The following is a 27,371-nucleotide window of genomic DNA, read 5'->3' on the forward strand; positions in this document are numbered from 1 at the left end:
CCACGTGATGCCCTCCGCCCCGCCTCGCGCGCGCCCCGCCCCGCCCCCACGAGTGCGGCCTCAGCGTGCGGCGGCGCCAGGTGAGCGGCAAGCGCGGGCCGACGGGGATCTCGGCGCGGGGCTGGGTCCGGGCTCGGGGCGGGCGCGCGGGTCGCGGGCGCGGAAGGACGCGGGCGGAGGCGCGGGCCGGGCGCGGACGGGGCCGGGGTGGGGGCGGCGGCCTGAGGCGAGCCCGCGGCCTGACGTGGCGGGGGCGGCGGGCGGGACCCCCGGGCGCGGCGGGGTCGGAGCTGAGGGGCCGCGGGGACGCCGGCGTCCGGGACTCGGGCGAGCCTGTCGCCCCCGCGGGTCCGCGCGCGTCCTTCGGGGCCGCGGTCCCGGCGCTACGCCGGCGGCCCTGCAACAGGCGGCCGGTCGGGCGCCGTTCCCCTGGTGCGACCTTGGACCCCGGCATGCCAGCCTCGGCCCCTCAGCCGGCCCAGGCTCGGCCCCCGCTTGCTGCACGGACGGACCTGGACGGACCCCGACGGCCCCGGCGGCCGCGCTGTCAGTGCGACACCTCGGCCCGGAGCGCCGGCCGCTGGTCTGCCCACTCCCACCCCGGCCCCGAGCCCAGCGCCTTCCGCCCGGGCACGTCCCTGCCCCGCTCCGGCCTCCGCGCCGCGATGGTCCAGAACGCCTCCCATCCTCACCTGATGCGGGCCGTCCCCTGGGAAGTGGAACCCCCTTTACCTTTGTTGCAGACCTTGCTTCGTGCTGCCAGGGACTGGGCTTCGTGGAGGGCAGACACTGTTTGGGGCCCTGCAGAGGACTGAGGGTGCCTACTCAGTAGATTGTGTTGAGTTGAACATTGTTCAGAGATGCTTCCGACTCTGTCATCCATGAATTCATGAAAATTCATTTTACGTCCTTCAGTTTGTATCTACTTGGGACATAAAGCCTCCTTCCTGCTCCCTCCAAAGCTCTGAACTGAACAGCACTGAACGCAGGGCCTTGTTTGCCATGACTAAAATTGGGGACATTATGGGGCCGAGGGTAGTTAATCTAGGGAAGGGCTTCATCATAGAGGAACCTGGGTAAAATGAATAGGAGGTCGAGGGTGCCAGAGAGTGAGCCCCCAAGAACATTTTTTATTTCAGAAAAACAGGCATGGGAAGGGAATCGCAAAAGATGTGCAGCATTCCACTTAATATTTTATTTTTTGAAATTTTATGAATTACCAAAACGAAGTTACACTGTGAAATGGTGTTTTTCATCTAAGTCAGCAAAGATTTGAAAAAAAAAAAAAAACGCTATTGGTGTGCTAGACAGTGGTTGCAATCCGGTTCTCATACTTTGCCTGTGGAGAATAAATTGGTACAACCTCTACGGAAGGCAATTTGGCAATATCTATTGAAATGTCAACTACACATTCAAATTAAGATGATCCAGCAGTTCTATATCTAGTAAATGTTCCTCATTTAACTGCTACATATATGGCAGATCTCAGTGACTTTCAGTGCAAAACTGTTGTCAACAGCAAACAATTGAAGGAAACCCAAATGTCTCTCTGAAAAGGATTGGTTAAATAAAATATGGTTATACATACAATGGACTGTGGGTGGGATATGAGGTTATCATGTGTAAAAGCTAATAAAAGGGGAAATTTTGTTCTACAGCTCTGCCTGCAAATGCATAGGTGCTACCTGGAAGGGTGACGGGAAAGTAGAATAGCTTCCTCTGGGAGAGGATCTGGTTAGGGGGCATAAGTGGGAGGGAAATTTAAGTTTCATAATACAGTATACCTTTCTGTTTTATAGTAGAATCTATTTTTCATTTTTTCTTTCAAGGGTCCAGTAGGGGATTGAAAAAGAAGCACATTTGGGGAGGGGATAGTGGAGAAACGTGAGGTGGGGAAGGAAGATGTGGCAAGTGGTTCGCTGGCTGGCAGTGCTGTGGCCTGGAGAGTGCACAGCTCGACCCCACAGCTCAGTGTAGGACTGGCTGCCCCCTGACCCGGAGCAGCCAGCTGTCCACAGTCACTTGTGGTTGGCTTGGAGTGCTTGGCCAAAATGTGTTTGCAGTAGCTGGTTTTACTCATGGGGTTTCTGAGGCTCCTGTTCAAATCAGTTTGCATTTTTTTGAACATATTGACTTAATTATTAGAAGTTAAGCTTGAATTTAAAAGATGATGCAGACAATCTTGAATGTACCAAATTTACTTGAAGTTACAGTGCTTGACTCTCAAAATCTCGGTAAAAGAAGGTAGGGCCTGGAACCCTCCCCTGTACCACCAGCTAGGCCTGTTGTCTTTTTTATGCATCCATTCCTGTTGGGGGGGACAACCCAGTGTTCTTTCCCAATAGAAGAGAGGAAGAGCCCTTGAGAACCTGGTCTGTGCTGGTGCTTTGTGTTCGTCCTTTAGGAAATTTGAGAATGCCCCGAGGGGCTGGGTGCTTGTAGTCCCCTTTCCTCATCTGAGGGGCTTGACACTCAGGTTCACCACACTGAGTCCACCGTGGGGCTGGGTTTTCTGCCTGGGTCCGTCTGTCTTTAGAACCCTTTTGTTTCATGGCGATGCTGAAGCAGATAAAATGGAAAGGAGAATCTTGGCAATGAAGGGACACAGGTCAGGAGGAAGAAGGCCCCAAGTTTGGACAGCAGTGGGAGGGGAGAGGGAATTAGAGGTTTGAGACCACGGGGAAAGCACAGGTGAGCAGGAGGGTGGGACCCGAGCAGCTGGCCAGCCCTGCACAGCCGGCGCTGCCTCCCAGGCTCATTCCTCGCCCCTGTGTCTTGGCAGCTGACAGCCGCGGTGCTGAGGTTGGGAGCGGTGGTCAGGATGGCGGAGGAGCAGGAGTTCGCCCAGCTCTGCAAGTTGCCGGCACAGCCCTCCCACCCGCACTGTGTCAGCAACACCTACCGGAGCGCACAGCACTCTCAGGCGCTGCTCCGGGGGCTGCTGGCTCTGCGGAACAGCGGCATCCTCTTCGACGTGGTCCTGGTGGTGGAGGGGAGGCACATCGAGGCCCATCGCATCCTGCTGGCTGCGTCCTGCGATTACTTCAGGTGAGTCTGTGTAGTAAGGTAGCAGGGATGCTGGCTCCACCAGGTGGACGCCTTGGCACCCCGGGCTTCTCCTGCTTCTGGCTGTGCAGGCAGAGGGGGCTTGGGGTCTGTTTTTCTATCAGCTGCCCCATCTCTGGGGCATGTGCTCCCTTTTTTTTTTTTCTTTTAAAGGCGGTATGCTTGGCTTTACTTATAATATTGTATTTACTAGAATGAGTCTTCTACTGTAAGTACAGTATCTTGGTGTGAAACAGATTTTCTTTCTACTTTACCCTGGCTTCCCATCATCTCATGTAAAAAAATTTCAAACCTATGGAAACGTTGAAAAGAATAGTATCACAAACACCTGGACACCAGTTGTTACCATTTTGCCACATTTGCTTTCACTGCCTTTGTAACACACGCCTTTTTTAAAAGACGTTACGATGCTTTATGCCTTAGACTTTTCAGCCCCACCCAGTGTTCTTGTAAAACCGTCAGGAAGCCCATACGGGCCCGGGGACCTCTGTGGGGGCCGAGGCGGGTGGTTAGTACCGTATGCATGTCGTCCACACAGCTATGTGATGTGGAGTCACTCCGTTTGCACCCTCACCTGGCCATCCACCTCCCGCTCTCACCTCCTCATCGCTTAGGCCTCGGCCTCCCACCCTCCCTGTGGGTTCTGTGGCCCGAGTTTCTCATGACCTCCTACGTGACGCCAGCCCAGCCCTGAGCACATTGGGCAGAGCTGGTGCCACCATCCCACTTGAAACCTGAGACCCTCTATTGTGTCTCCCATTCTGTTTGGTTCTTTTTTTTTTTTTTTTTTTTTTTGAATTTTTACTATTTATTTGGTTGCGCCGGGTCTTAGTTGCGGCAGGTGGGCTCCGTAGTTGCAGCTCACCAGCTCCTTAGTTGCAGCATGTGGGCTCCTTAGTTGCAGCATGCATGTGGGATCTAGTTCCCTGAACAGGGATCGAACCCGGGCCCCCTGCATTGGGAGTGCAGAGTCTTATCCACTGCGCCACCAGGGAACTCCCCTGTTTGGTTCTTTTGTCTTCAAGGCTCATCTTTTAACTTTAGGAACTAATGAGCAAAATATTTCTTTATGGTTAAGTGCTTCCTGTTCTCCAGAAGGAGTTTATGGAGAGGGTGACCCAGTGGTTAGTGGTGCCTTGGAGCAAACATGTCCAGGGACAACAGTGTCCCTTCAGTTCATGGGGATTCAGCTTTTACAAGCTTTGAGAAGACAGGGCAGAGTTTTGTGGGAGGCCTCAGGGCCCAGAAGGTCAAGCACTGGAGTCCTCCTGGCTTAGGGCCTCCTGGACACACCGTCGAAGCCCTTCAGGCGGAGCTCTTCTCCCCATGCAGGCCATCCTGTCACTGTCACAGTCATGGTCCTCTTCCTAAAGGACAGTTACTGGTGCCACCTCTCCCTTCTTGGTGGAAACCTCCTTTGTCTCCCCACATCCTCCAGGAGCGATTCCTGGCCCTTTGGCAGCCGCTTCCAGTGGGCCTGTCCTGGGAGGTGTTCCCCTCTCAGGCCCGGTCACTGTGCAGGATGACACCCCCTCCCACTGGGACCAGGGAGAACCCAGACTCATCTCTGGTATGTGCATTTGAAATGATGATTTCCAAGCTTTAGCGGGTTTATTTCCTTATTATTCATTTCAGTTATTGACTCAGGTTGAAATGATGAAGGGTTTTTCCCAGTGAGGCTGGTGAAGATATCTGATGTGGGCAGGGGTGGAAGGAAGGGCTTTGGAGGGCAGTGGGCCCTGTAGGGGACGCCCTGTGGGGTGTCTGCCAGGTGCTGAGTGGTGTCCAGCCAACACACGGAAAGCTGTAGTTCCTTATGGATCAGAGTGTGTGAAATGCTCAGTGAGACCTGGGCACATGGAGCAGTAGACCCCCGCCTGCTGGGCCTTGTTCGTGGAAGGACAGTTGGTTCCGTGTTAGGAAACCTCTCTTCCAGTGCGAGGCCCTAATCAGCCTGAGGGGACCTGGCGTGTGGCCATCTACAGACAGGTCAGCAGGCATGTGGTCATATCCAGCATCCACTGCCACAGCTGAAACGCTGCTGGAATAGGAAATCGTGGAAAGCACCACTTTATCCCTGCCCTCCCACCTCACCCCCGTGGTAACCATTTATAAACGTTCCTTATCATCCACACTGTTTTCCCTTGCAAATCCTAGTTCATAATACTCAAACCTCAAAGCTCTGATACTCAGAGTTGTTTTGTTTTGTTCTAATGTATTGCTAAAACTTGTCAAGTGTCCTCTGGAAGTCTCCCGGAGCTGGTTTTTCTGATTGATTGATTGATTGATTGATTGATTGATTGATGCATGCATGCACGCATGCATGCATGCTGTACCGGATCTTAGTTGTGGCATGCGGGATCGTAGTTGCGGCACGTGGGATCTAGTTCCCTAACCAGGGCTCGAACCCGGGCTCCCTGCATTGGGAGCATGGAGTCTCACCCACTGGACCACCAGGGAAGTCCCTCCCGGAGCTCTTTTGTTTGTGGATAGCTGTCCAATCTGTCCAGTCGTTGATCTTTGAGGGGGGAGGCAGAAGTTGGATTCTCCTACATTGCCAGCTTTTTGAAAATCTAAGTTTGGCAGAAATTCATTAAACCACGAAACCCGCCCTGAACTGATATGAGGGTACTTTTATATGTGTCCTACTTAGCATGGGTCTTTGTACATTTTGATCTGGAAATATTGAGGTGTTTGGATTTGATTCAGACCCTATGGGGGGCAGCATGACATCATATGTGGCACAGATAAGGGTTTCTCCAGGTGAAACGTTCTGAATTCTGAAACACGCCTGACTTCGAAGGTTTGGAAGAGGGGTTGGGGGCTGGTACAAGCTGGCACAGGAAATGTTCTCCCCACTTCATATCCTAGGCAGCTCATTGGCACCTTGTGACATCTGGTTATGACATCCTGGCAGTAGAGGTGTCCCGGGTTCTCTTTGTGGTCTGTGCTATCTGTGCCTGCCTGCTGGGGACTTGGTGAACATCCTTTTTCAAAAAAAAAAAAAAAACCCTGTAGAATTTACCATCTTAACCATTTTTAAGTATACAGATCAGTAGTGTTAATTTTTTTTTTAAATAAATTTATTTATTTATTTATTTGTTTTTGGCTGCACTGGGTCGTTGTTGCTGCTCGCGGGCTTTCTCTAGTTGCGGTGAGTGGGGGCTCCTCTTTGTGGCGGTGCGCGGGCTTCTCATTGCGGTGGCTTCTCTTGCTGCACAGCACGGGCTCTAGACGCGCGGGCTTCAGTAGTTGTGGCACGTGGGCTTTAGAGCGCAGGCTCAATAGTTGTGGCACATGGTCTTAGTTGCTCCGTGGCATGTGGGATCTTCCGGGACCAGGGCTCAAACCTGTGTCCCCTGCATTGGCAGGCGGATTCTTAACCACTGTGCCACCAGAGAATTCCCTGGATCACATTCTGTAATTCTGTTTTTCATTTTTTGAGGAACCCCATACTGTTCCACAGCAGCTGCACTAATTTACATGCCCACCACCGATGCACAGAGGTTCCAGTTTCTTTAAATTGACAAGACAGAGTCTAACAGAAAATGGGCAAAGCATCTGGACTGTTTGGAAAAGAATATAGAAACAGCTGTTAAACCTGTGAAGAGAGCCTCTGTCCCATTGTTTACAAGATTTCTCCCTCGCCTCCTGGCAGTTGGAGCGGCGTCTTCCTCTGGTTCTGAGGGTGTGGGGGGCAGGCTCCCCGCGCACTGGTGGCGCTACCTGACAGGCCGTGGGCAGTGCCATCCAAGTGCGTGTGTATGAAACTCTTTGACCCAGCAGTTGCTCTCCTGACATTAATCCTGGCGTTCACATGAGCAACAGCTCGTGGGCACAAAGCCATCCACTGGGTGAAATAACGGGAGATTAGAAGTAACCCAGGTGGACCCCGGCAGGAACAGTTAAATCAGTTGTGATCGCCTTTACAGAGAGGGGCAGTGCTGTGTGTACGGATGATCGGGGCCGTTTCCAAGGTGTCCTGTGAAGTCGAAACCAGGTGGGAGTTAAGGCGCGGGCACTGCCTCTGGGGATAGTGCCACCCTGGGAGGGGGGCTGGTGACCAGAGCGCCCTTTCGTGTAATTTAGGTCTTGAGAGAGAGAGGGAGAGAGAGAAGGAGAGAGAGGGAGAGAGAGAAGGAGGGAGAGGGAGAGAGTGTGTGCGTGTGTGTGTGTGTGATATAAAATGTAACAATAGCCACTCTGTCATCTCCGTGTTGCTGTCATATTTCAGCCCAGATTCCTCCCCTGACTGCCAGCCTCCTCCCTCCAAACACCTAACTGACACCCCTGCTGGGATGCCCTGGGGCGCCCACAGTGTTGGAGCCATGATGGGACTCCCACTGCCCTCTCTCACTCTGGTCCCACCAAGTCCCTTCCTGCCCAGCCTGGGTTCCTCCTGTGCTCTCCTGGGTTCCCTCCATCGCTTGTTCTCTCCTCTTGGCCCCAGGGTGGTCTCTACTCCAGCTCCCCAGCCGTGTGGCCTCCCCAGTCCTGCAGGAGCCTCCCTGCCTCTGCTCCAGCCTCTCCACTCTGGCCAAGGAGCCCAGGATCTGAAGTTCCTCGGCTCAGGCCTGTGTACGACTCGCCGGTAGCACCTCATTTGCCTTGGTTTTGGTCCAGATCCTGCCCTGCCCCGGGGGTAGCAGGACCTGGCCCAGGCTCACCTCCTGCCTCTTCCTCCTCGCCCTGCCTGCCTGCCTGCCTGCCTGCCTGCAAGCTCTTCCTGGCCCTGGGCGCCTGCCACCTCCACTTCCTCATCGTGGGCCCTTCTGCCATCGCTCTCCACCCACTCTTCTCCCGCGCTGGGCACTCCTCGGTTAGATGCCCTGTTGTGGTCCTTGACCGTGATTCCACCACCGGAAGTGCCCTGTGTCTTCGTGTCTGTCCTCTGGCATTAACTCCATGCACGTAGGGATCCTGCCGCTTCACTTCACTATTGTCGCATTGGCTCTGTGCACGGTTCCTGGCGTTTAGTGGCTGCTGGGTACGGAGCTGCTGAGCGGAGGACTTTCACTATTTGTTTCCCATTCATTTATCCTTTCACCGCGTGCCCTGGGCTGCGGCTGTGGCCCAGGAATTGCACAGGTGGACGCAGCAGAAAGCGTGCTGGACGTGGTCCTGCCCGCAGAGGCTCACGTGCGGCTCCTGGGGCACATTAGATGGAGATTTCCAGAACAGCTGCCAAGCTTGGTCAGGAGCTGTGGGCGCTTCCGGGTGCCCCTCCTCTGTGGCCTGGGCTGGCTTCCTAATGGGTGTAACCCTGCCATCTCCTTTCTTCCCTTTGCAGAGGCATGTTTGCTGGGGGGCTGAAGGAGATGGAGCAGGAAGAAGTCCTGATCCACGGCGTGTCCTACAACGCCATGTGCCAAATCCTGCATTTCATTTACACGTCCGAGCTGGAACTCAGCCTGAGCAACGTCCAGGAGACACTGGTTGCCGCCTGCCAGCTTCAGGTGAGGCTCCTGGTCTGAGGCAGGCAGAGCCAGGCCCAGACGGGTCCCGGGTGCCTGCTGGGCAGTGGTGTGAGGGTGGGCGGTGAGCCCTTTGCTCTCGAGAGTGTCGGCAGGCTCCTCGTTTGGCTCAGAAGACAGCTTTTCCCTTGTGTCCTGAAACCGGAATGAAGTCTTATGCCGAGTTCCTTATCCTGACCTTTTATGAGGTCAGAGCACGTCTGGGGCAGTAGGAAAAGCTGCCTGTTTGGGGGTGTCTGGAGGCTCCCCGCATGGCGGGGCCCTAGTAGCCCCGTGCCTTTACCCTCAGTGGCGGGTGGGCAGGTGGAGCTGAGCCAGGGCGGCCTTCACTCAGGAGAAGTTCCCTCTTTTACTCAGAGAGCTTCTCTGTCCCCATGTCCTGTCCCCTCATTGCTGCTCTGGGGACCACACTTACCTCCAGTAGCCAGCTGCCCCCAGAACCTCTCCCCGCCCCAGCACACCGCACACTGCCTTGCTCCCTGCACCGTGTATCCCACGGCCACTCTGCCAGCGCCCGGCTCTTCTCTGTGTCCACCTTCGTCCTCTGGGTCCATGTCTGGACGAGTCGTCCTTGTGAATGTGACCGTGTTCTCTGTTTCCCTGCCCTCACCTCCGTCCCGGCCTCCTTCTCTCCGTTTCTTCCTCCCAGCTGGGCTCTGCCTTCTGCATCCGTCGCGCACACCAACACCAAACCACCTCCCCAAACCCACCCCTCTCCCTCTGCCACCCACGGGCTCAGAGACCTGCTGCCTCCCCTCAGACCTCAAGGCAGAGCCATGGCTGGTGCTTGGGGCAGCCCGGCTTGGTTTTGTTTTATTTTTAACATACTGGGCTTCTATGCAATGTTGTTTGTTTGTTTGTTTTTTATAAATTTATTTATTTTTGGCTGCATTAGGTCTTCCTTGCTGCGCGTGGGCTTTCTCTAGTTGTGGCGAGCAGAGGCTACTCTTTGTTGCGGTCTGCAGGCTTCTCACTGCGGTGGCTTCCCTTATTGCGGAGCACAGGCTCTAGGCACGCGAGCTTCAGTAGTTGTGGCACGTGGGCTCAATAGTTGTGGCTCCCGGGCTCTAGAGCGCAGGCTCAGTAGTTGTGGCGCATGGACTTAGTTGCTCCGCGGCATCCAGGGCTTGAAGCCATGTCCCCTGCATTGGCAGTCGGATTCTTAACCATAGTGCCACCAGGGAAGCCCCGCAATGTTTTTTTTTTTTTAACTTTGGGTTTATTTATTTATTTATTTATTTTATTTATGGCTGTGTTGGGTCTTCGTTTCCGTGCGAGGGCTTTCTCTAGTTGCGGCAAGCGGGGGCCACTCTTCATCGCGGTGCGCAGGCCTCTCATTATCGCGGCCTCTCTTTTTGCGGAGCACGGGCTCCAGACGCGCAGGCTCAGTAATTGTGGCTCACGGGACCAGTTGCTCCGCGGCATGTGGGATCCTCCCAGACCAGGGCTCGAACCCGTGTGCCCTGCATTGGCAGGCAGATTCTCAACCACTGCGCCACCAGGGAAGCCCCGCAATGTTGTTTTTAAAGCAAGTTTTACTTGGCGTAACAGTTCCAAGTCCACAGGCCCACCGGGTCATGTTTGTTCATGTAGCCAGTGGCTGTTGGTGGCCTGTCCCCCATGTGCTGTGCCCTTCGTGGTATCCCCAGGGTTGTGGATCTGAGTGTCGGTGAGACCATACGCACTGGGTCACCCCGAGCAAATGAGTTCCCTTCTCTGGGCCTCTCGTGGGCCTCCTGCACGGGGCAGGCCAGGCGATTCCTTGGTGAGATTCCCTGCCAGAGGTCCCTGCTCTGAGACAAGGATGAGGGACCTTGACCTTGCCAGGGAGGGCAAGACAGTCCCTGGTTCTCAGGAGCTGCTCCTCAGGCCCACTCAGGGCTGTCAGCCCTCACCTTCCACCCAGAGCCTGGTGCTCAGCTCCTGGCCTGTGAGAGGTCAGAGGTAATATTTTAGGCAGAAGAGGCCAAGCAGAAGCACCTGCTCGGGAGGAAATGGATGGTCGAGTGAAGACCCTCAGGACCTAAGGAAGCAGCACGATGGAGACGTTCCTGGTGGGGGAGACACACGCCTGGCACTTTGCAGGTTTCCATTCAGCCTTCAGCATGTCACCTGGCAAGCACCAAATGTCTAGAACCAGAAAAAATAAACAGACTTTAAACATTTATTAATAAGCTTCAAATTCCAGCAGAATTAGTCTACATGTAATGAATTTGTTGATGGTGCTGGATAAGAGAGGGATTCCCATTTTGAGAAATTCTAAAATCCAGTTTTCCTGCAGAACTTAGCAGCCCCTGAGCAGCCTTCCCGGGCCCTTGCCTTGCCTCCTGGGTTCTTTGGTTACCTAATCGCAGGGTGTCCTCGCCCCGCGGCATGGTGGCTGTCCTGCTGCTTCCACTTCTCTGGAGATCCCGTGCTTTTGATTCAAAAGGCAGCTGACGTGTGTCGGGGTCCGCCCTGTGTCAGGTGGTTCCTCGCCACGTCATCCCTGTTTTACAGACGAGGAGGCTGAGGCTCAGAGACCACCTCCAAGCCCAGACTTAAGCCCCGAAGTGCTGTGAGCCTCGGGTGTGTCCAGTGTGGCGGGGAGTGGGGCCGGCAGAGCCTGTGAGCCCCACCCGCGCCTCCGCGCTGGGTCCTGCACCCAGACGCTTTGCCTGGGCTTGAATGGGTGTGTTCTGTTCACAGATCCCCGAGATCATCCACTTTTGCTGTGACTTCCTCACGCCCTGGGTGGATGAGGACAACATCCTTGACGTCTACCGGCTGGCCGAGCTCTTTGACCTGAGCCGCCTGACCGAGCAGCTGGACGCCTACATCCTCAAGAACTTCGTGGCCTTCTCGCGGACTGACAAGTACCGCCAGCTGCCCCTGGAGAAGGTCTATGCCCTCCTGAGCAGCAACCGCCTGGAGGTGTCCTGCGAGACGGAGGTGTATGAGGGCGCCCTGCTCTACCACTACCCTCCGGAGCAGGTGCAGGCTGACCGGCTCCCGCTGCATGAGCCGCCCAAGCTCCTGGAGACCGTGCGCTTCCCCCTCATGGAAGCCGAGGTCCTGCAGCGGCTGCACGACAAGCTGGACCCCAGCCCCCTGAGGGACACGGTGGCTGAAGCCCTCATGTACCACCGGAACGAGAGCCTGCAGCCCAGCCTGCAGGGCCCACAGACCGAGCTGCGCTCGGACTTCCAGTGCGTCGTGGGCTTTGGGGGCATCCACTCCACGCCGTCCACTGTCCTCAGCGACCAGGCCAAGTACCTGAACCCGCTGCTGGGGGAGTGGAAGCACTTCACCGCCTCCCTGGCGCCCCGCATGTCCAACCAGGGCATTGCTGTGCTCAACAACTTCGTGTACCTGATTGGAGGGGACAACAATGTCCAGGGCTTCCGCGCCGAGTCCCGCTGCTGGAGGTAGGGGCCCTCGGCCGGGCGGCTGCCCAGAGGGTGGCTTCTGCCAGGCACGTGCCACTGGCCAACGCAGTTAGCCTCTTGAACAGGTCTGCGCCCGTTCTGTGGGCGCAGGTTGATGGGGAGAACATGGACGGTGGTGAGATGAGGAAGGGGGCCCATGATGCCTCCTCCCGCTCTTGTCCCCCCTCCTCAGAAACCCCCTCATCCCTCAGCACACCCCACCGTCTTGTGGGTGAGGGGCTGGGAGAGGGTGTTGCAGCAGGAAGGAGGGGACCAGGCCTGGGAGCATGGCCACCTTGCCTCTCTCTGCTCTCACACCCCTGGTCCCAGCTTCCCCTCGCCTATCCGCTTAGCTCTGCTCTTGTAACCACACAGGCTCCTGGTGGAGGGTGGCTTCCTGTCGCCCTGCTCCCCTGAGTGCACAGTCCTCAGCCTGGGGGGCAGGGAAGGCCCACAGGCAGTGCTGAACCTCAGACCAAATCCCCCCCACCCCCCACCCCCCAGGCCCTGTCATCAGCTGTGTGGTGGGTGTGAGGCCCCAAGGGAGGCCGTGGTTTCTGTCAGTCTGCGAGGCTGGGATCCCACAAATCCATTTCATTGGTCAGAGCAAGGGAAGTGGGGCAAATCCCCACGGCCTCCACTTCCAGGAGGTTTCCAGGGCCCCCTCCCCTGTCCTTTGGTTTGATCTTAGGGTGCCTCTGGGAAGTTTCTGCCCCCCACAAGCTGAAAGATGGCACTGCAGAGAGAGAGGGGTTGCCAGCTGTTTCTGGCAGCGGTGAGCTGAAGCCAACTGCGTTCCTGTTCCTGCTCTGTCTTGGGGGTGGGGTCAGGCCTCGCTGTGCCCCTTGGATGGGAATCTGGGGACCCCAAGCCAGGAGGAGACCCCCGTCTGTCGGCCTCCTCTGCTCTCCCCACCCCAGGAAGTGATCACTTTTGTCAAACTGGTGAGACCCAGAGCTTGGCAGCTCTTTGTGGTCAAACGGGAGGGGGCCCAGTTCAGAAGGGAGGAAACCATGCCTTCATCGTCTTCCTGACCTGACGCGTCCTTGGGGGGCGGGGGGGTGGTGGCGGTCCCAGGTTCAGGCCTCCCTCCTGCCAGGCCTCGAAGGGCTGCCACTTCCAGCTGGAGGGCCAAGGCCAGATCTTCAAAGTAGACTCTTCAGAGTCTGTCCTGTCATGAGCTGCTGACGTCTGTCTCTCAAACCCGGTCTGTTTCCCTTTTGTGAACGTGTGCTGTGAGACCCACCAGAACTCTGGAAGGTGCTGGTGTCAGCCTCCGTGATTGACAACCACAGCCTCAGACTCCAGTCGGAGGTTGGGTCACTGTGGCAGGCGGGGTCAGGGACACCTGCCGGGCAGGCTGCGGTGCGGAGCGGCTGGTGAGCTCTGGGGAGACCCCGGGCTCTCATCTTTACAGAGTGAAAGTTTCATTCATCTCCTGCTGGACTCTTCACACTGCCAGGTGGATCTTAATTTGAGTTAAGAGTCTGGTTCTCTGCCCTTTCCTCTCAGTTCACCGCCCTTAGAATCTACAGGCTGTCAGAATATAAGAAAACAAGATTTTGCAGTAAATTAGCATTTGCGTTTTGAGGAGTTAGGGACTTAACAGGTTGTAGCACGTGAAAAGGTAGTTCTGTCGGAGCACGTTGCCTCCGAGCTATGACACTTCTCTTTTCTTTCCTTGATTGCATCTGTGTCGCCCACGTGGCTACACACAGCTTCCCACAGCTGCAGCTCTGCACCCCTACCCGGTGGTGGCCAGTCCATGTTGCCAGATGCCCCGACCCTACATAGAGTGATAACTTGTTTTTGTCCTTAGGCATTTTCATGACTATTAATATTTTAGAGTATGTTTCAAAAAATGTTTCTAACTGTAATGGACTTCATCAATAATCATGGGAAGGCTTAAGTCATGGAAACAGCGAGAGCAATCACTAAGTTTAATAAGGCCTCAGAACATTCTCATGCCAACCCTAGGTTTCGCCTCTGAGTTTGCAGTAGGATGGTCCAGAGTCAGCATTAAAGTGACTGAAGGATTTGAATCCTTATATGCAATAGTTTAGTTTATTTCTATTAGGAAAAAAATATTACTTGAGGACTTATTCTGACAAAGTGGAAAATTAAACCAATAAAGAGGAAAATGTGGGATATAGAACACGATGGAGAGATAAGAAATCAGCAAAACTGTGGTTATGTCTGAATTATTGATGTGTGGTGTCTGTATGTATGTGTTTGTCTATGTGTGTGTGTTTCCTTAACTGACACCGCAAATCCAGATGAACCCAGCCCAGGGAGCTGTGAGGGCAGGAGGCCAGAGGAAGCATCTGGAGAGACTCGTCTCCCTGGTGAAAATGGGGCAGAAGAGACGCATGTGAAATGTGAACAAGCCTTGTGCACAGGAAGGCTGTGGGAGGCGCCTTCCTGCCCTGGGTTGCCTGTCCCAGCTGGACCTCCACCTGGCAGGGCCCGTTCACTCGTTCTCAGGTGCCCTCCCGGCCCTGCTCTCTCCTTCTGTCACTTCTCCTCCCCGGCACCTGTCCTTACGTGGAGACATGGCTACTCTGCTCCCTTTGGCGTGTTTCCCAACCTACAGTGGAAAGGGGGGCCCTGGGTGCCAGCGCCAAGAGCCATGGCTGGTCCACGTTGGGGGCAGTGATGTTTGTTGAGTGACTGATTCCACTGCTGGTGACCTCGCCCCTCCTTCCCTTCTCTGAGCGGACAGTGCGTGATCTGCCCTGAGCCGGGTGCGCCACCAGGTCTGGGAACACAGACGTGGACCACGGTCCTTTAAGGAACCCTTATCACGTGACTTGACCCTCATGATCCCTCATGGTAGCTTTTCTAGGCAGGCAGCATAACCCCGTTGGGTGTGGAGCTGAGTGAACGTCAGGACAGTAAAACTGATGGCCAGATGTGCCCAGACCTCGGTCTGTGTGGCCCAGGTGCCTGTCCTCTCTCTCCCTTCGGCCTGTTTCCTGTATTCTTGGCTGGCAGGGAGGGGCTGCGGCAGGAAGAAGCGGCTGTCGAGTGCACTTAACTTGTTTTGGGGGTGAAAGCTGAAATGGGGGCATCTGGCACAGGCCAAAGAAAACTGTCTGCTTCGGAGCTGGTCTTACGGTGGAGAAATAAACACTTATCAGAGAGAGGCTGTAAGTGTGCAGGGGCCATCGAGTGAGGGGGCTCCAGAGGCCGGCGCTCAGCTGCCGGTGCCAGAGTTGGGGGCGGGGTTGGCGGGGGGCCAGGGGAAGGGTGGACGCGGTCGGGGAGGAGTGGGCTTGGGGCCTCGGGTTCACGGGCCCTGGCCCTCGAGGCTCTGTGGTCACCTGTGTCTGCTCAAACAGCACACTGGCCTCATGCCCAGCAGGGTGCCAGGCCTGGGGCCTGGAGAGATGGGGCAGGGGTCCAGCCTGGGGCAGGGGCTGGGTCTGGGCTTTGAAGGGCCTCAGCTGCTGGGCTCAGGCATGTGAGGATTCGGGTGTGAGCAGGGGCTTGGCTGGTGAGCGAGGGGTGGGATGTAGGGAGCCCGGGGGTCCACGTGGGAACGGTGAGCAGCCGGCTAGAGGTGGCAACGGGTATTAGCAGTGTGAGAAGAGAACATGGGGTGGCCGTGGGCCGTCCTGGAGTGGCTGAGAAGACCGGGCTGAAAAGTGAAGCCCTCTGGAGGCAGGAGAGGGCAGGGCTGGGGGGAGGAGCAGCTCCATGCTGGGGGCATAGAGGAAGCTGTCGCATGGGGGTTAGACTCTTTTACGAAGGTTGATGGGGTGAGGTGAAGGCAGGGCTGTGACGGGGACAGCTGCGTCTCCTTGAAAGGGGCGTGGAGGTGGCCCTACATCAGGAGAGCGAGCTTTGGTGATAGTGCTGGGCTCAGCAGAGGTGGGCTTCTCTCCCCTCCCCTCCTCGCAAGCCTCTGTCCTGGAATCCCACTGGGGAGGGCCGGAACTGCACACAGGAGATGCGAAGGCAGTGGGGGGTGGGGGTCAGGCGGGCTGTGATGGGAGCCTGGCGACCAGCCTGAGGGAGTGCTGGCTGGAGGCCTGGAGGCTGTTGTGCCCAGTCGTCCAGTCGAGAGGCCATAATTGGGGGCGTTCCTGATTGAGAGCGGGGCCATGGGGATTTTGAGGTGAGACAGGTGAGATCGAGGTGGCTGTAGGAACAGCCATTGGGCAGCTTGGGGTGGACAGTGGAGGGTCTAGAAACCACCGTGAGGTCACAGGTGGAGGGCCTGGCGCTGTGGGCTGAAACCCAGAAGGCTCCGGGCCCCACCCTCCAGGCTGGGGGAGGGGCTGCTCAGTGACATGCTGTCCTCTGTCCCCACAAGGTACGACCCGAGGCACAACCGATGGTTCCAGATCCAGTCGCTGCAGCAGGAGCACGCCGACCTGTGCGTGTGCGTCGTGGGCAAGTACATCTATGCGGTGGCCGGTCGCGACTACCACAATGACCTGACCGCTGTGGAGCGCTACGACCCTGCCACCAACTCCTGGGCCTATGTGGCCCCGCTCAAGAGGGAGGTAAGGAAACCCCTCCCAGGGGGCCCTTCTTTGGCTGCGTTGCTTCCTGGGCTGTGCGGAGGGAGTGGGAGGCACGGCCAGGGAAACCAGCCGATGATCAGAGCCCTCTTCCCTCCTTGGACTGTGCCCTAAGATTGGGGTGGGGGACTCCTGAGATTGAGCCAGCCGCCTCGGGAGAGACCCCCTTCCCCAGAATTCCACCCCCGTCTGGGTCTTGCCACCTTGGCCCCGGGCAGCTGCTTTAACCCTGCAGTCAAATGTGGACAGAAGCCTTCCCCTTCTCTTCCTCAGCACAGCTGAAATGAGCTGGAACAAGTCCAGAGATGTTGTCAAACCTGAGGGATGCGAGAGGCAGGGCCCAGCGGCCTCAGACCTCCCCACAGCACCCCCCCCAACCAAGGACAGGGCCTTCAAGAAGCCAGAAACACTTTAGAAGTTATATTTTACATGTTTGTTTTTTTTTTTTTAAATCATGTGTTTCCTACACAATACTTTGGTTTGTTCTAGCTTGAAGATGTGAAAACTACGTCCATTGTGCAAAAGTGATGCTTTAAGGGGTGTACCTCTCTCACCTTATGGGCTTGCGGTGCTGCGACCCTGGCCCCCAAACCAGACATGAGACCCCAGGGCAAGAGGGGGCCTTGCTGGTCCCTGGTGCACCCCGGGTCCCAGTGCCCATGAGCACCGCTGGGCACCCTGACTCCCCCAGCGGAGAGGATGGCTCTCCTCCGTGCTCCGCTGCACTGGCCTCGAGGCCTTGGCAGGAGCTACTGCCTCCCTGACCCTCTTTCCTCCCCTCCCCTCCCCTCCTTACCTTTCACCCTTTCCCGAGCCCCAGGTCCTTAGACTCCAATTTCGGGAGCCCAGGGGTCTCCCTGACGGGCCCAGCTCCTCTCCACAGTCCGCGAGGCTCCAAGGAAGACCAGGGGCTCCCACCGCAGTTCCTCCCAGGCAGGGGAAGCCAGCCTGCCCCCTGCTCCTTGGCCTCTTTGGGGAGGAAGCCCCTCTGGAGGGCACTCCCTGCCTGTTTTGAAGAAGAGGGCAGGTTTTTCTTGGGAAAGACCAGGGGTCCTTGAGACCTAGTGGGCGGGGGTGGACCCTGAGCTCTGTCCTGGAGGGGAGTGGGGGAGGGGCTCCATGGGCTCTTTGTCTGGACGGCGGGGAGGCTGCACTTCTCAGCGTAGCCACAGAGGGGCAGCCTCAGCCTTCAGTCAGCTTCTCCCTGGTGTCCAGGTTCCTAACTTCCTTCATCCAGCAGCTATTTATATATAGCTGCTATTTATATATAGCTATTTATATATAGCTTCATCAGCAGCTATTTATTAAGCACCTTCTGGATACCAAGTCCTGGGGATCCAGTGGTGATAAAAAGTGACCAAGGTCCTCCCATGGTGTTTGCAACTTAGTGGGAGAGACCACTCTCAACCACTGTACAGATGAGTAAAGGACCTTGAGGGCCGAGCAGAGCGGTGCTTAAGGAGGGGCTCCGGCAGGATGGACCTCGTTGGACTGTTTGGGGAGGGTCCGTCTGAGGAGTTGTCAGTGAGACCAGGTCCACGGAAGACAGGCAGCCATTGGGAGATGCAGGAAGGACCTTCCAGGCCGGGAGGAAGAGGGGGAAGCATGGGGAGTGCATGTGAAGAGAGGGTGTTAGGGGAGCAGGGCCAGGGCACTTGGGTGGTCTGGACAGAGGCGAGGGTGGTGTGGGCTGTGGTGGAGGCTGTGGGGGACGAGGGAGACAGGCAGATTCGACGTGTCACTTGGAGGTAAACTGACCAGACTTGCTGATGGGTTAGGAATGAGAGGCCATGGAGACTCCCAGGCCACCCATGTGAGCAGCTGGGTGGTGGCTAGGCCGCTCCCCCGGAGCACAGGTGGGCTCGGGAGTGAACAGGAGAGGAGGGGCTTCATGTGGAAAGTGACAAACATGAGATGCTGGGGACATCCGGTTGGAAGCCAGGCTCAGGGAGGTCAGCCTAGAGATGGAGATGGGCAGTGCTGGCCATGGGCGGGGTGATCGGCTCAGGAGCAGGGGCAGTGCCAGGCCAGAGGAGGAGCAGAGAGGCAGGGGGCCCACGGGTCTGGAGATGTGGGTGTGCAGCCACTGCAGAGGCCTTCAGGGTGTCTGCAGGGCCTTTGGCAGGGCGGGCCCACCGGGCGGGCCCACCCTCCCTCCCTCCCACCTGTCTCTCAGGGTCCCACCCACGTGGCATCCTTAGGAACTGGTCACTGATGTGCCCCCAGTGGACTGAGAGCTCCCTGCCCCAGCAGCGGGCAGAGTCTTCCAGTCAGATGTTCTCTTCTGCACGGCCCAGACCTGAGCATGGCCGTCCCATGCTTTTAGAGGAGAGGAAGGAGGTCTCGGCAGAAGCCCTTCTCTGCTCACTTAAAAACCTTCCCAGAGAACTTGCACCTTCAGAAAGGTAGAGTAGATGTGTCCTTCCTGGTTCCTTCTGCTCAGTACAACACAGAACTCTGTACGTTATGTGTAAAACAAACTCAGAAGACTCAAAAAGGTTGAAAGAGGATGGCAGACCAGCTAGGGATCTGGGGACCTGAGGATACCTTGATCTGAATGAAAATGAAAAGACAACATGTCAGGATTTCCCTGGTGGTCTAGTGGTTAAAAATCCACCTTCCAATGCAGGGGACTCGGGTTTGATCCCTGGTCGGGGAACTAAGATCCCACATGCCGCGGGGCAACTAATCCCATGCACCACAACTAGAGAGAAGCCTGGGCGCCACAACGAAAGATCCCACGTGCCACAATGAAGATCTTGCATGCCACAACTGAGACCCAATGCAGGGCTTCCCTGGTGGCGCAGTGGTTAAGAATCTGCCTGCCAATGCAGGGACATGGGTTCGAGCCCTAGTCTGGGAAGATCTCACATGCCGCGGAGCAACTAAGCCCATGCGCCACAACTACTGAGCCCGCATGCCACAACTACTGAAGCCCATGCTCCGCAACAAGAGAAGCCACCACAGTGAGAAGCCCACACACCACAACAAAGAGTAGTCCCCGCTCGCCGCAACTAGAAAAAGCCCGTGCTCAGCAACAAAGACCCAACGCAGACAAAAAAAAACAAAGACCCAATGCAGCCAAATAAGTAAATAAATTAAAAAAAAAAAAAGACAACATGTCAAATTTTGTGGCACCCCAGCTAAAGCTGTGCTGAGAGGGAAATTTGTAGCACTAAAAGCATACATTAGGGAAGGAAAAAAAAATCAAATCAGTAATCTAAGCTCCTCCCTCAAGAATCTACAAAAAGAAAAGAGCAGAATGAAACCCAAAGCAAGCAGAAGAAAAGAAATAATAAATACCAGAGCAGAAATCAATGAAGTTAAAAGCAGAAAAACAGAGAAAGTCAGTGAAACAACTGGGTCTTCCACAAGATCAATAAAATTGACAAACTTCCAGGAAGCCCGACAGAGAAGAAAGAGAAGACAATTTAAAATATCAAGAATGAAATGGGAGCATTACTGCAAATCCTGCCGACATCAAGAGGATAATAAGGGGACACTGTGAACAACTCTACGTGTGTAAATTCGACAACTTAGATGAAATGGACCAGTTCCTCAAAAAACACAACCTACTACGACTCACACAAGACTAAGTAGAATTTGAATAGGACTATACTTGTTAAGGAAATGATTTGCAGGCCTAGATAGTTTAACTGGAGAATTTTACCAAACAGTTAAAGAAAAGTTAATACCAATTCTGCATGATTTTTTTCCCAGAAAGTAGAAGAGGGGGAATACTTCCCAGTTCATCTTCTGAAGTTAAAATTACCCTGATACCAAAACCAGATAAAGACAGTCCCCCCGCAAAAGGACAAGTCTGTCATAGATGCACATATGTATGAATATTCTTAACTAAATATTAGCAAATAGAAGCTCCTCTCCCCGCAAAAGAAATTCATGACCAAAGGCTGGTTCCATATTTGAAATTCAGTCAGTGTAATTCACCATATTAAAAACCACATGATCATATCAGAGCAGAAATAGGATCTTATAATATTTTGCATCCACTCATGATCAAACTCTCATAAAGTAACAATAGAAAAAAATAACAGAGAAGAATTACCTCGACATGATGAAGAGCATGTACAAAACTCCCACCACTACGTTATACTTACTGGTGAGGACTGAATGGAATGCTTTCTCCTAAGGTAAGGAACAGGGCAGAGATGTATGATCTCACCAGTCTTATCACAGTCCTGGAGGGTGTAGCCAGTGAAATAAGGCAAGAAAAGAAAATAAAGGCACACAGGTTGAAAGGAAGAAATAAAACTGACTCTAAAGATGACAAAATTGTCAAAAAATCTAAATGTACACCCCCAAATTCTTGCATTAATAAGTGAGTTTAGCAAGATTGCAGGATATGATATAAACATATAAAAACCAACTGTATTTTTGTATACTAGTAATGACCATGTTGACGCTGAAATTAAAAATACAACACCATTTACAATTGCTCAGAAATGAAATGCTTAGGTATAAATCCAACAAAACATTTTTAGGATTTATATGCTGAAAAGTATAGGTGCTGATGAAAGAAATGAAGATGTAAGTAAATGGAGAAACATATCATGTTTATGGATTCCAAGACTCAAAGATGTCGGTTCTTCCCAAATAGATACATGGTATACAGCACAGTTCCTATGAAAATCCCAGCAAGAGTTTTTGTAGATGTAGATGAGATTCTGAAATTTATGTGGAAAGGCAAAGGATCTAGAATACTTCAAGTAACTTTCAAGAAGAATAAAGTGGGAAGACTCCATCTACCTGGTTTTAAGACTTACTACGTATATACTCGATACAGTAATTATGACTGTGGTGTTGGCAGAGGGATAGACCCGGAGATCAGTGGCACAGAATGAGAACTCAGAAATAGGCCCACAGAAACATGCCCAGCTGAGTTTTGACAAAGATGCTAAAGCAGGTGAATGGAGGAAGGATTACCTTTCCACAAGTGGTACTGGAGCAACATCTATAGGCAAGAAAATGGACATTGACCCAAGTCTCACACCTTACACAAAAATTGACTCAGAATGGTGCACGGACTTAACATAAAATACAAAACTCCACAGCATTTAGAGAAAGTAGAAGAAAGTATTCGGGGTCTGGGGCTAGGCAGTGAGTACTTAGACTTGACCCCCAGAGCATGACCCATAAAGAGAAAAAATGATAAATTGGGCTTCATCAAAATTGCAGACCTTTGCTCTGCAAAAGTCCCTGTTAGGAGGATGAGAGGAAGCTGCAGCGTGAGAGAAAATGTTTGCAAACCAGTACCTGGCAGAGGACTAGGATCTAATATGTGTAGGGAATCCTCAAAACTCGTTGGGAAACACACAGGGATCCGCTGGAAAGAAGGCAGAAGACGGGAGGAGACGCTTCAATGGGGAGGATGTAGATGTGCAGTTAGGGGATGCAGACTGGACGCCACAGCGGGGAGACCGCCTGTTGAGCGGCTGAAACGGCAAATGTGACAGTACTAGGTGCAGTTAACTTCCAACTGCCGTGTGACCCAGTGGTCGCCATCCTGGACATTTACCCCAGAGAAACAAAAACTTCTCTGAACACAGATACTTACAGCAGATTTATTGGTAACAGCCAGAAACTGGAGACCAGTCAGATGTCCTTCCACGGGCGAGAGGCTCACCAAACAGGCAGGTACACGGTGCAGAGCATTACTTGGAGTCGGAGAGGAACTCTGGGTCTGCACATCGACGTGGGCGGCCTGTCACTGAGGTGACATATCACATGATCCCATTCAAGCCACACTCTGGAAACGACAACGTGGGGAACAGGTGGTGGTTGCCAGGGACTGGGGGGTGGGGAGTGGATGTGACTGTAAAGAGGGAGACAGAAATGTCCTGTGTCTTGGTGGAGCTGACGTCAGCACCCAGGCTGTGATGTTGTGCTGAGGCCCACAGGCTCTTCCCCCGGGGAGTCAGGGTGAAGGATGCGGGGTGGTTGTATTTCTTACAATTACATGTGGATCTACACTTACCTCAAGATGAAAACTTTAGTTAAAAAAAAACACCTCCCCAGATGCCCACCATTGGTGGGAGAAGACCTAGCCCCGTGGTGTGTTTCCTGCCCACTGCTCTGTCTCCTGCCCTTTGCCCCATCCACCTCTCCAGCCCATTGCTGTGCTACCCACAGCCTGGGTGTCAGTGACCGGCCCTGTAACACAGGCCCTGGGGCTTCCCGGCCCTGCAGGACATCTCTACTGGCAGAGCACACGGGCACAGCAGGAGGCCCTTGTGGGCTGTGAGAGGGGGGCCTGGAGGCAGTGGGGCCGGCTGGGCAGAGAGGGTGTGCCTCCTGGGTGCAGCGGAAAGCAGGGGTGAGGTTGAGGACCAAAATCCAAAGTAGGGGGTGAGTTTTCTCCCATAACTAAAGACTGCTGTTTGTTTGATTTTGCATCTCACTTTTGTGCTCACCAGGTCACATCATTTGTTATTTGCAAACAAGCAGATTTTTTTTTTAAATTTATTTTTATTTATTTTTGGCTGCGTTGGGTCTTCGTTCCTGTGTGCAGCCTTTCTCTAGTTGAGGCGAGCTGGGGCTAGTCTTCGTTGCAGTGCGTGGGCTTCTCATTGCGGTGGCTCCTCTTGTTGCGGAGTGCAGGCTCTAGGCGCGCAGGCTTCAGTTGTTGTGGCGTGTGGGCTCAGTAGTTGTGGCTCGCGGGCTCTAGAGCACAGGCTCAGTAGTTCTGGTGCACAGGCTTAGTTGCTCTGCGGCATGTGGGACCTTCCCGGACCAGGGCTCGAACCCGTGTCCCCTGCATTGGCAGGTGGATTCTTAACCACTGCGCCCCCAGGGAAGCCCCAAACAAGCAGATGTTGAAAGTGGAGTCAGGGGTGGGGGAAAGGTGGAGGCGACCAAGGGCCTCACTGAAGACAAGGCTTTGATTTCCTTTGGGTCCCCATGCAGCTGTCACCTTTAGGGGCAGGGGAAGGACAGAGATTCTGTTCTTCCTCTTGTAGAAGCCCAGTGTCACCTCTGGGCCCTGAATCATCTTCCACTGGGAAGAGATCAGGTGGGGGACAAGGACGGTGTGCCCAGCGAAGATCCAGTCAGACTGTGAGGAGGAAGTCGGCAGGGCTGCACACGCGCGCACACACGTGCATGCACACGCACACCCCCGGTTCTCCCGGCCCACAGGTGTATGCCCACGCGGGTGCCACACTGGATGGGAAGATGTACATCACGTGCGGCCGCCGAGGGGAGGATTACCTGAAGGAGACCCACTGCTACGACCCGGGCAGCGACACCTGGCACACGCTGGCTGACGGGATGGTGCGGCGGGCCTGGCACGGCATGGCCACCCTCCTGGACAAGCTGTACGTGGTCGGGGGCAGCAACAACGACGCGGGCTACAGGAGGGACGTGCACCAGGTGAGCGGCGGGGTGCCCGCCTTCCACTTGTCACCGATAAAAATTGCCGTGTGGGGGGTTTTCCCTTGTAACAGACTATTTTTTAGAGCAGTTTTAGGCTCACAGCCAAGTTGAGCAGGAAGATTTCCCGTGTGCCCCCGGCCCCCACACACCAGGGCCTCCCCAGGCTCAGCATCCACCAGAGGGTGTCATTGTTATAACCGATGACCCTACACTGGCCCGGGGTCACTCCTGGTGATGCACATTCTGTGGGTTTAGACAGATGGCATGTATCCACCGTTAAGAGTATCACACGGAAGAGTTTCACTTGTCTTTATTATTATTAAAAACTTTAATTACATAAAGTTAATGTAACCACATTGCAGAGCTTTGAAAAAATGGAGAAGGGTGAAGAAAAACTCCCATAACCTGGCCCTGTGCCACTAGCTTCAGCCCTCCTACCTGTGCGTGGTTTCCACTTAATTGTACTCAAAGAGCATCATCCCATTTGGCTTCTGGCTCAAGTTTGTTGTGGGTGTGTCTTCTAGTTTGATGACCACCCCACCCCCACCCCACCCAGTGGCTGTGCAGAATTCCATCAAACTGGTGACGTATGGGTTGGTCAAGTTGTGGCTATTCCAGGTAACATTTCAAGTAATATTTGCTTTATAGAGCTTTTGGGTATTTTGGGGTATTTCCTGAGGTGAGAGCAGTGGTTCTCTAAGTGTGGTCCCCGGGCCAGCAGCACCCACATCACATGAGAACTCATAAGAAATGCAGATTCTCTGGCCCCTCCCAGACCCACCGAGTTGGAAGTTCCTGGGTGGGATCCTCCAGTGTTGAGAACCATTGGGCTCTAGTGTTTTCGTTTTCTATTGCAGCCGGGACAAATCACCACAAATTTAGCCACTTAAATCAACACAAGTGTGTTTACACGTCTGTGGCTCTCACCAGACGACAATCCAGGGGTCCTTCCTTTGTGGGGCCTGGGGAGGATCCACATCCTGCTCACCTAGGGTGTCGGTGGAGTTCAGTTCCCTGTGGTTGTAGGACTCAGGTCCCGATTCCTTGGCTGCTGTGGGCTGAAGCCCTTCTTGGCTTCTAAAAGACTCCACGTCCCCCGGGTCAGGCCCTTTCCTCTTCTAAGCCAGCAGTGGCAGCTTCCCCTCCCTTTTCAGCCCCCATCAGACCTTCCCTTCTGTTTCCAAGGGCTTGTGTGACTAGGTGGGTCCCCCCGAAAATCCAGGATAACCTCCCATCTCCATGTCCCCACCCTAATGAGTCTGTAGGGTCTTTCTTGCCATGTAAAGTAATACAAGTCCCAGAGATCTGGGCACAGGCTCCTTTGAAGGCCATTCCTCCTCCCGCGGCTGGAGAACCGGAAGGGATCATCATTGAGTCGGAGGGTAGCGTCCGAGTGGCTCTTGATAATTTTGCACATTGCTGTGCTGGCTGGTCAGACAGGCGCACAGCAGGGCAGCTTCACCATGCCTCCACCAGCCCCGGGCTTGTGCCTTTTCTTCCCCAGTGGCTGCTGGTTAACAGCTGACAATTTGTCTCTGACGTTTTATTTTGCATTTCTTGGATTACTGGTAGGCTGAACATTTTCCCATGTATTTGTTTACTGTTTGGAGTAATTTTGAAGAGAAGAGATTTTTTGTTTTTTTGTTTTTTTTTGGCTGCACTGCACGGCTTGGAGGATCTTAGTTCCCCGACCAGGGATCAAACCCAGGCCCCAGCAGTGAAAGCACCGAGTCCTAACCACTCTACTGCCAGGGATCCCCCAAGAGAATGTTGATGGTCATCATGAGTTAGCAAGCACCTGTTTCCTTATTTTATCTGCACCTCCCCCATTGCTGGGGGCGCATGGGGTCTGAGTCTTCAGCTTCAGTGGTGGAGGGGAGTGAGCTGGCACCCCCAGGCCAACTGGGAGACACCCACACGCCTGGGGCCACAGGCTGGCTGAGGGGCCAGGATAGGGGACAGAGCGTCAGCCTGGCCCGAGCCCTTCCTCCGGGGGGTGCGTTTGCCCACATCCCCGCTGCATCCCTCAGCCTCGTGTGAGCCTGGGGCCTTGCCTTGCAGGTGGCCTGCTATAGCTGCAAGTCCGGGCAGTGGTCATCCGTCTGCCCGCTCCCAGCGGGGCACGGTGAGCCCGGCATCGCCGTGCTAGACAACAGGATCTACGTGCTGGGTGGCCGCTCGCACAACCGGGGCAGCCGCACTGGCTATGTGCACATCTATGACGTGGAGAAGGACTGCTGGGAGGAGGGCCCGCAGCTGGACAACTCCATCTCGGGCCTGGCGGCCTGCGTGCTCACCCTGCCGCGGTCCCTGCTCCTTGAGCCGCCCCGCGGGACGCCTGACCGCAGCCAGGCCGACCAGGACTTCGCCTCTGAGGTGATGAGTGTGTCTGACTGGGAGGAGTTCGACAACTCCAGTGAGGACTAGGGTCCCAGGCCAGGTGGGGGGTGCGGGGGAGTGGTAGCTCCCAGCTCCCCCCACAGCACTTTGCCCTGGAGCACTTGACCCCAGGCTGGCAGCGGCCTTCCCTCCCGCCACCTCCCATCGGCAGGTATTTTTGGGGCCCTGCAGACCTGTGGCTGTGGATCACCCCACAGTGGGAAACCTTCGGGAAGGGCTCGGTCCCCTGAAGTTCACCGGGCTCTCTCCTCAGCGGGGACGGGCTGTGCCGCCACCAGCTGTCCTGGCCTCCCTGCTCCCTGGTTCTGGTCCCTACTGGGCCTAGAGGGTGCCATTCTCCCAAGGGACCTGGGGACTGGCCCCTGGTGAGGGAGCCAGGGCACATCTTGTCCCTCTCGTCGGCAGGGAGGGGGCGGGCTGAGCCCATTGTCTGCCCAGCAGCTCCCGGGGCCAGAGCGGGAGAGAGATCCATCAGGTTGCCTGAGGCTGATTCTGTAAAATGATGCCCTGTAGCTGGGCTTTTCGGACCCCATGTTGTTGATAAATGAAATAAATCATCTTACACGAGGTGTGTATTGCTTTCCTTTGGCCACGGCCTCACTTCCTTTCACAGCCTGTCCAAGGCTGCAGCCCTGGAAGCTTGGTTTCTGGGGGGCAGAGCTGTTGGGGGCAGTGGGAGGCCGAGAGCCCACCCCAGGCTAGAAGGGTGTCACCAGGACGCCTGCCGCAGTCTGGTGACAGGTGGTTGCCCGCCCACTTGAGCATTTTCCCTGGTGAGGACCTCTTCTCTGAACTTTAGTCCAGTCCCAGGTGGCCATCTCAGCCCCAAGTAAAGCCTAGCACCTGGGGAGGGAGAGAGAGATGCCTGGACCTGCCCACCTCCTGTATCTGAGCATGTGGCGGGGAGGGGGCTCTGCATTTCCTCCAGGTGAGTCTCCAGGGCCATGCTCCTGCAGCAGGTGGGACCTGTGGGCGAGCAGGGCTTCCAGCACCAACCTCACTTCTGCACAGCCCAGCCTCCACCTGAACACCCCCCCTCCTTTGGGGTCCTCATACCACACCCCCTGCAGACCCCTAGGCCCGGGGATGGATCGGGATGAACC

The 27,371-nt window shown here is 54.9% G+C and overlaps 1 protein-coding gene across 2 annotated transcripts; it reads left to right on the top strand.

Moving 5' to 3' along the window:
* On the top strand, positions 1-26,835 carry KLHL22 (kelch like family member 22). 2 transcript variants are annotated; one of them, XM_068562694.1, is made up of 7 exons: positions 1-80; positions 2,783-3,048; positions 8,357-8,522; positions 11,229-11,947; positions 16,266-16,458; positions 23,632-23,865; positions 25,930-26,835. In XM_068562694.1, exons 2-7 carry the CDS (start codon positions 2,822-2,824, stop codon positions 26,293-26,295), a joined length of 1,905 nt encoding a protein of 634 aa, XP_068418795.1. In that variant the 5' UTR covers positions 1-80; positions 2,783-2,821; the 3' UTR covers positions 26,296-26,835. The 2 variants fall into 2 exon arrangements, with proteins under 2 accessions (XP_068418795.1, XP_068418796.1); XM_068562695.1 differs by lacking the exon at positions 25,930-26,835 and adding an exon at positions 24,393-25,918.
* Positions 26,836-27,371: the final 536 nt, after the last annotated feature.

This window comes from Eschrichtius robustus, chromosome 14 (genome assembly GCF_028021215.1).
Source record: "Eschrichtius robustus isolate mEscRob2 chromosome 14, mEscRob2.pri, whole genome shotgun sequence".
Taxonomy (NCBI): Eukaryota; Metazoa; Chordata; class Mammalia; order Artiodactyla; family Eschrichtiidae; genus Eschrichtius; species Eschrichtius robustus.

What these genes read in the sequence shown, in the direction of transcription:
- KLHL22 (XM_068562694.1), top strand. Translation starts at nt 2,822, where the DNA reads ATGGCGGAGGAGCAGGAGTTCGCCCAGCTCTGCAAGTTGCCGGCACAG. An exon ending in TTGCCGCCTGCCAGCTTCAG is followed by an intron (nt 8,523 to 11,228) that starts GTGAGGCTCCTG and finishes TTCTGTTCACAG; the next exon opens with ATCCCCGAGATCATCCACTT. An exon ending in GCCGAGTCCCGCTGCTGGAG is followed by an intron (nt 11,948 to 16,265) that starts GTAGGGGCCCTC and finishes TGTCCCCACAAG; the next exon opens with GTACGACCCGAGGCACAACC.